Below are 10445 nucleotides of genomic sequence, written 5' to 3'. Positions count from 1 at the left end.
TGACTAAAGAGAGAGACCAGTTACAGACCAGTTACAACACCCTGGCTAAAGAGAGAGACCAGTTACAGACCAGTTACACCACCCTGACTAAAGAGAGAGACCAGTTACAGACCAGTTACAACACCCTGACTAAAGAGAGAGACCGGTTACAGACCAGATACAACACCCTGACTAAAGAGAGAGACCAGTTACAGACCAGATACAACACCCTGACTAAAGAGAGAGACCAGTTACAGACCAGATACAACACCCTGACTAAAGAGAGAGACCAGTTACAGACCAGATACAACACCCTGACTAAAGAGAGAGACCAGTTACAGACCAGTTACAACACCCTGACTAAAGAGAGAGACCAGATACATAAGCAAATCAATGGATTTCAGAATTTCTGTGAGTAAATGAAGTAAAAATGGTTAGTGGTTGTAACAGAATCCATGTATAAGAACTTATTTTCACTATTAGCCATGAGTTCTGCTGACTTCACCAAATATTTAATAATCTCTGATCATGATTATTCAAGGTTACTTTTCTTTTTTGAAGATTATGGTTCACCCCATCTGTCTAGATTTTAATCATATAAAGGACTTTATTTTTCCAACAGTAGACATGTGAGAAGAGGATATGTTTCCCAGGGAAAGACAAGTCCTAAAGTGCAGAGGTCTCAGAAACTCTTGTAGCAAATATGATACAATTGGGGTTTCAGGGTTAAACATCATTCCCTTCCTTTGCTGTACCACATAAATGAGTTACAAATGAGTTACACCTCTTACATATTTTCTTGGCACAATTTACCCAACTCTAAATACAGCCCTAAATGTCTTATTCTGTTTGACTAGCTTCACTTTGCAGTGAGGGATAGCGATATTTCGACTTCCATATGTACTACTCCTCTAATGAGACAAAGAACTGGATTGAGAGCAGGCAGGACTGTAGACGGAGAGGAGCAGACCTGGTGATCATAAACAGCAAAGAGGAACAGGTGAGAGAGAGAGAGAGAGAGAGAGAGAGAGAGAGAGAGAGAGTAGACCCTATATTTCACATGCTATAATTACAGCAGTTCATAGAAAGAGAGAAATGCTTTGATATTGTATATATTTCTCTTCAGGAGTTCCTTGATAAAATGCTGGGCAGGAAAAGGGCTTGGATTGGTCTGAGTGACAGAGACAAAGAGGGGGTGTGGAAATGGGTGGATGGTACACCACTGACCACTGCGTAAGAGACTTTTGTTTATCAGCGTTTATTCCTAAATATTTCCCCATTTTACAGAGTGCTACAAGTACAAGGTATATATCTGGTATATATTTAATTCAATTTAGTTGAATTAAATGTGTGGAATTGAAATAACTGAACACTGATCCGTTATTATATTGTCTTTCAGGTTTTGGCGTAGCGGGGAACCGAATGATTCAGGAGGTGATGAGGATTGTGCTGAGATTTCGGAAGAAAATAAGATCTGGAATGATATGCCATGTTCAACTAACCAAATAATTTCTTGGGTCTGTGAGAAAGTTAACTAATTAAATAAATATAGTGAAATGAAATCAAATCAAACTCTGTTTATGGAGAAGTTCAGTTCATTTTTTAAAAAGCCGGAAGTCTATAAAATACAGATTATATAGTCATTTGAAAAAATTAGAACACCCCATGAAACATATGAACATAGTTAAACATATGCACATTTGATCTTTGTTTAAACAATAGTGGAAGATTCAAGTAATATAACTAAACTAATCAAACCAAAGAAAAGTCTTTTTTAAATGAACTGTAAAATGTAATTAAAAATCATTTTCCTGTGAGGAAAAAGTAAGGACACCCCCACATTTATTTGTAGTTAAAACTGATAAAATTTCCTACAGGTGGATCACATCAGGTGTAAATTATTAGAACATTGATACAGAGCATTTTGAAGATGGCTTGTCTTATTTGAACCTCAGATATGTGGTTTGGTTTGCTCTTAATTGTTGAAGTGAGAGGTTTCACCATGCTGAGATCCAAAGAGCTCTCTGAGGCTGTCAGAAAGAATACTGTTGATGCTTATGAGTCTGGTATGGGATATAAAAAGATCTCAAATGAATTAGTAAATAGCGATTCCACTGACCGGAAATCATTTACAAGTGAAGAACATTTAAAACAACATGGCAAGGTCAGGACATCACACCAACACTAACTAATTAGGGTGTCCTAACTTTTTCCTTAATTGAAAAACTCATTTTTGTTGATTTATTTTGTTTAATTTTTTTTTTGTTTACATTCAATGACATCATTTTAATTCACAGGTACAAATTAAAACTAGGTCAGAAATCGGCATGTTGACCTTTCTTAATAAAGAACTGAATAGTTAATGGGGTGTACTAATTTTTTTACATGACTGTAGCTGTAACTGATCTAGCCACGGTTGTTGCATTCTCAGGCCCTATCATGTGAAACTGTGCAGATCTACAAGGAACTTCTACTTACAAGTGTATTATTTAAGGGTGTGATCATTGGGACTTTCTATACAGCATTCAAGGAATCAAATGTACACCTTTTCCCACTCAGCCCAAATGTATTCAAACATCTAAAGAATAAAAGCAGATGATCAAACAGGTTTTTTTTAAATAAACAGTGCAAATTTTTTGGTGTGTTCTATCGTTTTGGTCTGCACAACCTGTTTTAGCAGAAGGTAATGTTTGAGCTGATGAGGCAGGACACAAGGGTGTAAGATCAGTGTGTAATTTATCAAGCATAATCCAGGTGTGTTTTTTTTTTTATTAATGTGATATAAATGTGTCGCTGGTGGACCCGGGATCAAATCCTGGATTATTACATCTGGAGAGTGATTAAAGAAACATTCATGGTTCCAGAAGTGTCATTAGGCAGTAATGCAACCTGTAAAAGAAAGATTTGATTTTATATATGTAAATGTTGTTGTTATTCTCATGCACCAAAAACTCTGTTGTACCTCATATGTGTTTCTTTTTGAGATTATTTTGTGTCCTATAATTTGGAGTAGAGCAATAAAAAATCTTCTGTCTGATGCATCTTGGATTACGTTGTCTTTGCTTCTTTTCTTTAATAAACACACTTCATTTGCATTTTCTTCATTTAAAAAAAATTGTGGACCAATAATATTGAAACATGGTAATTGTCTTATAAAAAATTCTTAAAATAAAAAATAATATAAAATAATAAATTTCACATTTGATGGTAAAAATTTCTTCCTCATTGATGCCCAGCCCAACTTGTTGGTACTCTCATAGAAGCCGTTCAACACATTTATAACAATCTCAAGATCTTTGTAAAAGTGTTACATGCATTCTATATTTGTTCAAATACATATGCACTAGCTGCTGTGTAGAAATTATTTACATACCCAGAGCAGTAACACAAAAATCTGCTGCAGTATGTCAAGAGAAAGTAGAATGCCTGCAGTACCATAAATAGCCATAGGAGGGAGCGCCCTCAAACACCAATGAATATAACTAAGTGCCTGGTTTTATGAAATTCACACACCAAAACTTTTAAAATAAATGCTATTTTCAGCCCTGTTACATAGTGCATATAGTGAAATATGGTGGGGAAATTGCAATATAAGATATATAGATAAATTACAGTTTAAGAGGTAGGTAGAAAAAGTAGGTAGAAAAAGTCCAGGCTCTTTGAGTTCTCTTTGTGGATGGCTAGAATGGCCTGCGGGAAGAATCTCTCTCATTCTCTCTGTGTTTGACTTCAGGCCTTAGTCCATCACTGCTTGTTGTAGGTGTCTTCAGGTCAGGTAGCTCAGTGCCGATGGTAAGCTCGACTGACCGTACCACCCATTGGAGAGCTCCTCTGTCCTGCTTGGTGCTGTTTCCAAACCAGGCTGTGATGCTTCCTGTCATGATGATCTCAATAGTGCAGGTGAGAGGTGACAGGGCAGTTTAAAGTTCTTTAAACATCTGAGGTGGCCTTTTTCATCACAATATTGATGTGAGAAAACCATGACAGGTCCTGCGTGATGTGATGTGAGCACCTAGGTACCGGAAACTGTCCACTTTCTCTACTGGGCTCCTCTTAATCGTGAATGACTGGCATTTCCTCTTCTGCTTTTGCTGTAGTTCATCATTCTTTGTCTTGGTGACATTCAGGTAGAGATTGTTCTCCTGGCACCAAATCTACAATTTTTTAATCTACTTTAGATAGGCCATCGAGGTAGGATGGGAGATCAAATTGAAGTGGGTCCAGTGTGTCAGGTAGTGAAAAAGTGATGAAGTCACTGACCAGGCTTTCAAATACACATCACAACGGACAGCGGATGTCAGGGATACTGGGTGATAGTCATTGAGGCAGTCATTACAGACTGTTCCAGTGAGAGGTTTACTATCTTGCTGAATCCTGGTAGTATCTAGTCAGCGCAGGCTCTCAGGATGTGTCCTGGGGTGCCGTCTAGTCCTACTGCCTTCCTGGTATTTACTCTCCTGAATGCTTTCCTCACATTGTGCTCCGAGATGATGAATGGGATTCTCTGGGATTCACTGCATGCATCCTACTTGTAGCACAATAGCATTGTTTATGCCGATAATGATCTGGGGCAGGTGATTTGCTGGGTAAAGTTTGGCACTTGATTTTAGTCGGCTAGCAGGATTTTGTTGTCCAGTACCGTTGGGTTCAGCCATGTCTCAGTGAACCAGAGGAGGTTGCAGTTCCGAAAGTCCCTTTGGAACGTTATCCTGGCCACCCTGAAATCATCTAGCTTGTTTTCCAGAAACATTGGCTATTAGGATGCTCGGCAGGGGATCAGGTTTTGTGCGTGCGCTCGGCCTGTTCTTGATGCTAGCCCATTCCCATTGCAGCCTCCACTTCACATCACATGGAGTCCAGGATTAGAAACGGCAGTAAGTGAGTGTATTGTAAACCAATTGAAATAAGATTATTGATGTTATAAGTGAATAACATAAAGTGGTAACAAGTGCATAAAATAATCAAAACAAATTTTATTTTACTGCATTAAAACAGCAACAGTGTGATCAACACACCACTAAAGTGACCAGAAAATACAGAGTCACAAACCCAGTGCAAACTAGCATGACGTGGCCTTGAAAAACATTTTTTAATTGTTACTGTTAATTGTTACAGAAAATAACAAATAGCTGGATAAAGCTTAACTGAATCCGTCCAGGGTGTATCCTGCCTTGATGCCCGATGACGCCTGAGATAGGCACAGGTTCCCCGTGACCCGAGGTAGTTCGGATAAGCGGTAGAAAATGAGTGAGAGAGTGAGTGAGTTTAACTGAAAATCACATGATTATTTTTGAAAAACTATTTAGAGTATTCATTAGATTTTTTGATAAAAAAAATATTTATACATTTGTTTACTTTTGAACAATACAAATACAGAGAAACATACTCAGTGACATTGCAGGCAAAATAGCATAACACGGCCTTGAAAAACCTTTTCACTGTTACTTCCTCTATAAGTGTCTCACACGCACAGACACAGACTTGTGCACACACGAACACACGCATGCACACACACATGCATGCGCACACACACACGCACACACACACACAGCTTGGTGTAAACCCAAGTGAGCATGCGCAAAAAATTTAAACCGCTGTATAATGCTAAACTGCAAATCACATGAATTTTTTTTTAAAAAAATGTATCTTTTAGATTGAAGATTTAAAAAAAAAGTTTACTTTTGAACTTATTGGTTAGTTCTGAAACAATGGGCAAACTGCACAAATGAGTGAGCCATGAATGAGTACAGATCAAATACTCATGACAATGTAAGGACATGTCACTGCCTTATAGTTTCGTGATTTAAGAGTCTTCATAAAGTGTCAGTTTCACACCCACATTGATCACATGTGGTCTGTTGCATGTGTTCAATACAACAGGAACTAGAGTTTGTACATAACATAAAAAAATCCCATAGGCAGTCTGTATTCAGACAGTCACTCTGAATGTAGTTTTAGATGATTATATACCAGAACTATTGAGTTTATAAGGACTGATAACTACAGCAGTAAAAGATCAGGATTACTGTAAAGAGAATAATGGAGATGAGTGAGGAGATTTATGCAAATGTAGAAGTAGCTGCAGATAATAAAGCTGATTCCAGTGACAGCGAGCAATCATATGAAGATGTTTTTGAGAATGAGGACAGTTTGCAGACCCAGAGACATGAAAGCTTCAAGCAGTCTAAGAGCTCAGGTAAAATAAATCACTTAGAAATATGTGTATCTGTAACTTCTACTTAATTTCATTTCTGTTGTGTAAAATGTAAACTTCCATTAAAAAGTAAAACTGAACTAAAATCATTTGTTTAATGTTTTTAAAAGACACTGTGTTATTTGAACTGACAGCAACAACCACAACTAGTCACACACACATACAGAGCCTCAAGTTTTGAAGACAGGCAAGAGTGACATCTCCAACCCCTCAGCGCCTTAAAAAAAATAAATAAATAAAATTGAGTTTCACCAGGATCACTGACCACATTTTAACCATTTGTTCAATTTCTATTTATTAATGTGTATATGTGTGTGTGTGTGTGTGAGAGAGAGAGAGAGAGAGAGAGAGATTATGACTGCTGTTGTTTATTGTGTTTGTTGCCTTTTTGGACTCCTTTATCATTTGTAATGTTGCTCCCATTTAAAACAGTTCGGCTCAAGCCCAGACATTTTTAGGGTCATGATTGAGGACAATAATTCATCTTCTGTAAAACGACTGACCAGAAAAGACGCACATGACGTCATGTTTACTGTACATGACTCCTGATTGTTAAAATGAGTATCAAATTAACGATAAACTTTACCAACAGAGACACACGTACGCACTACACAGGTACGCAGTTTATTTGTCACGCTGCTGTTTTTGTTTCACGCTCTAGCAGTTAATAAACAGAACTGCATGCGTCTTGCGGAAGAACATTGTAACCGGTGCTACTTCTCTCCGTTTATGACTATGGACGAGTCACCCAGGTCCTGTGCTACTCCACAGCGGACTAAAATAGTACACTTATTATAGGTGTACCATGGTGATTCAGGATACTGACTCCAGTACTCACCGATATGGTTTCGGAATCTGAACAGTTCTAGGTAAAAGGAAAGAAGTGTGAGGCACAGCTTTGGAGCAACTTAGTTGATATACAACACTACACAACATGTTCTCACTCTGCGAATGTTTCGCGCTATATGACGGTCGTGCTGAGCGGTGCAGGTACAGAGGCGAAGTAGAAGAAGAGAAGAGGATGACACCATTTGCTAAAGGGGATGTTTTCATTTTCATCCTTAACACATACATTTTAAACCACAAACTACAGAGTATGTTTTGGACATTATTTAACCTTGTAAAAGACGAACAAAAATTTTAGAATAACATTTCTTACTGTGCTGAGCACCCCTAAAAAGCACCTGAAGCACCCCTAAAAAGGGGCTAGCCTCGACCATGGCGTTAAATCTTACCCAGATACAATAGTGCTATTTTCTGATTGGCTATTGTGTAGCCTTTTTTTTTGATTGGCTGATACAGTAAGTGTCAGGCTCGACTAAGAACTCCAGGGGAGATGCGCTTGATTCCTGCCCGGTTCCATAGAGACAGCGGTGCGGACTGATACATTTTGGGTGCTGCGGCATATTAAATATATGATAAATAGTCAAAAAGGTTTTCTGCGTGAGAAATACGATGCAGGGCTGTCAAGTGTCACGCATTGAGAGTGACAGTTACTCATTTTGGGCTTTTATCACGCTCTCCTGCCACACATTGTATTTCTCACGCAGAAAGACTATTTATCATATATTTAATATGTCGCAGTGCCCAATATGTATCTGTCCGCACCACTTAGTCGAGCCTGACACTTATCAGCCAATCAAAAAAAGAGGCTACACAATAGCCAATCAGAAAATAGCACTATCTGGGTAAGATTTAACGCAACAACCAATGAAAAAAAATTAGTGAGGGTATTTTTGATTTGAACAATTTGATTTGATTTGCTTGGGGGGGGCTGGAGATGTCACGCTTGCCTGTCTTCAAATCTTGAGAGCCCTGACGATGTGTGGCGCGAAAGCGTGACAAAAGACCGAAATGCGTGACTGTCACGCTCAGTGCGTGACACTTCATAGCCCTGGACATACACACATGCACACGCATACACAGACACAAATAACATATGACTAACACACACTAGCAGCAGTAGGGTTTTTCATACAATGTCATTGTTTCATACAATTGTTATCATGAATGTATAAAAGCCTTATATGCATATAGGGGTTTTGTATACCAGAGGCTTTTGCTAACCTCCTATTCTGACCCCCAAGACAGGGCCACAAAACTCCTCCAATGTGGCTTTTAGTAATAAAAAACATTATACAAAGTAAACAATACAATACAAAAACGGTACAATTAATTAAGCAACAATTTGATGTCTCTTAATCTTATCTGGATTTAATCTGGATAAAAAAAATACACATTTCAGTTATGTAACCATCATGTTTCTTTTTTTTCTGTTTAACATCTTGAACTACGTAGGTTGTGACAGTTTGTGTGAGCAAGTCTCTCTCTCTCTCTCTCTCTCTCTCTCTCACCCCCACACACACACACACACACACACATGAGTGAGCAGCATGAAGAGTGTGGTGACTCCTGCATCGTGTGCAAATTGTGTTGTTTAAGCCTAGTGAAGTGTGCTTTTGTGGTTAGAGATGTGGTGGTTCCTGAGAATATTGTCTTTGCCTACAGCACGAACTGTATACAGTGGGCAGAACTTAACAGTTCAAAAGTTACACCTGTTCTCTGTATAGGAATGGGTCAATATACTTTTTATCCTTTGCTTGCTAACCAAGATATGTTACCAACATTAAACAATTTAAAGGCAATTCTACCAAATACTTACAAAATATATGTAACTTTCTGACCCACTGGGAACGTGATGAAAGAAATAAAAGCTGAAATAAATCATTCTCTCTATGGGAAGGGGAATTCTCTCTCTTATTCTGACGTTTCACAATCTTAAAATAAAACAGTGATTCTAACTGATCCAAGACAAACAATGTCAGTAATTGTGTCAGGAAATGAGTTTAAATGCATTTTACCTAGGTGTATGAGAACTTACTTTCTACTTACATTTACTTTTACTACATTTCTCTGTAGTTACAGGAATCAACCTGGCAGGGATGAAACTTTACAGACTGACTACAGTGTGTTTGCTGCTGCTGTGTTTTCTCCTGCTGACTTGCATCATAGTGCTGTGGACCAAATTCAGCAACCTTAGTACAGAACAAGCCAAGCTGGAGACCAGTCACAACAACTTGACTATAGAGAACAAACAGTTACAGACCAGTTTCATCAACCTGAGTGAAGAGATGAAAAACCAGTTACAGAAACAAAATGAATTTCAGAAGAATTTGACTGATTTGAGAAACCAGTTACTGACCAAATACAACATTACGACTAAATAGCTTGGTGAATACAGTCATTGTCATCTTGGACCATGCCCATGCCATCAGGGAAGAAAAACTGACCATTCGGTACTGTATATTCAGTCAGCTGATCTCTTTTTTTGGGCACATAATGTTGCTGAACCTAGACCTATACCAACTGAGGCAAGCCCAGATCATAACACTGCCCCTACAGGCTTGTGTGGTAGGCACAAGGCATGATGGGGCAATGTTACGATTTGGGCTTGCTTCAGCTTCAATGTTATGATTTGGGCATCCTTCTGCATCAATGTTATGATTTGGGCATCCTTCTGCTTCAATGTTACGATCTGGGTTTGTTTCAGCTTCAATTTTATGATCTAAAGCAAGCCCAGATCATAACATTGCCCCTACAGGCTTGTGTGGTAGGTACTAGGCATGATGGGTCGCTTCAGCTGGCGCTCTTATTTCACGGATGCGCCCATCACTCTGGAACAGGGTAAATCTGGACTCATCAGACCACATGACCTTTATCCTTTTACTCCAGCATCCAATGTTATTCTTCCTAGCAACCTGAAGCATTTTTTTCAAATTAGTCTAATTGATAAATTTGTTTTCTTGAGCCTACACAGCTATTTACTCCCAATCTATTAAGTTCTTTTTGCACTGTGTATGTGAAACTTATTTTCACTATTAAGCATAGCCATGAGTTCTACTCTTGTTTAAAGATTTGTCATTTGGCAGTAATGCAACCTGTAAAAGAATGATATGATTTTATATATGTTGATGTTATTCTCATGCACTAAAATCAACTCTGTTGCATCTTTCCTGTTGCATGTTTCCTGTTTAGCTTATTTTGTGTCCTATAATTTGGAACAGAGCAATAAAACCTCTCCTGTCTGATGCATCTTAGCTTACGTTGTCTTTGTTTCTTTTCACTACATAGCCCATGCAAACATTTTGTAAATAATTTTTAAAGAGTATATTTACAGCTCATAGGTGTAAAGTTATATTTATAACTTATATAGTATAACCCCAGTCACTGAGTTCCTAAGCATTCAAATATT

General features: G+C 38.2%; 2 protein-coding genes across 3 annotated transcripts in view; both read left to right on the top strand.

Annotated features, from left to right (window-relative positions):
- Positions 1 to 357: 357 nt before the first annotated feature.
- LOC132841943 (C-type lectin domain family 4 member M-like) lies at positions 358 to 1639 on the top strand. 2 transcript variants are annotated; one of them, XM_060864595.1, is made up of 4 exons: positions 358 to 390; positions 837 to 979; positions 1106 to 1212; positions 1379 to 1639. In XM_060864595.1, the coding sequence occupies exons 2-4, from the start codon at positions 878 to 880 to the stop codon at positions 1515 to 1517; spliced, it is 348 nt and encodes a 115-aa protein (XP_060720578.1). In that variant the 5' UTR covers positions 358 to 390; positions 837 to 877; the 3' UTR covers positions 1518 to 1639. The 2 variants fall into 2 exon arrangements, with proteins under 2 accessions (XP_060720578.1, XP_060720577.1); XM_060864594.1 differs by lacking the exon at positions 358 to 390 and having other exon boundaries at positions 807 to 979.
- A 4363-nt stretch (positions 1640 to 6002) lies between these two features.
- LOC132841917 (C-type lectin domain family 4 member M-like) overlaps positions 6003 to 10445 on the top strand; it is a 107622-nt gene continuing 103179 nt past the window's right edge. Inside the window, exons 1-2 of the mRNA XM_060864566.1 lie at positions 6003 to 6175; positions 9113 to 9316. Coding sequence (XP_060720549.1) covers positions 6019 to 6175; positions 9113 to 9316 — 361 coding nt within the window. The 5' untranslated portion in view covers positions 6003 to 6018. The remainder of the gene's footprint in view (positions 6176 to 9112; positions 9317 to 10445) is intronic.

This window comes from Tachysurus vachellii, chromosome 2, assembly GCF_030014155.1.
Source record: "Tachysurus vachellii isolate PV-2020 chromosome 2, HZAU_Pvac_v1, whole genome shotgun sequence".
Classification (NCBI taxonomy): domain Eukaryota; kingdom Metazoa; phylum Chordata; class Actinopteri; order Siluriformes; family Bagridae; genus Tachysurus; species Tachysurus vachellii.
The sequence above is the reverse complement of the archived record's forward strand: the minus strand, read 5'-3'. Positions and strand labels throughout refer to the sequence as shown.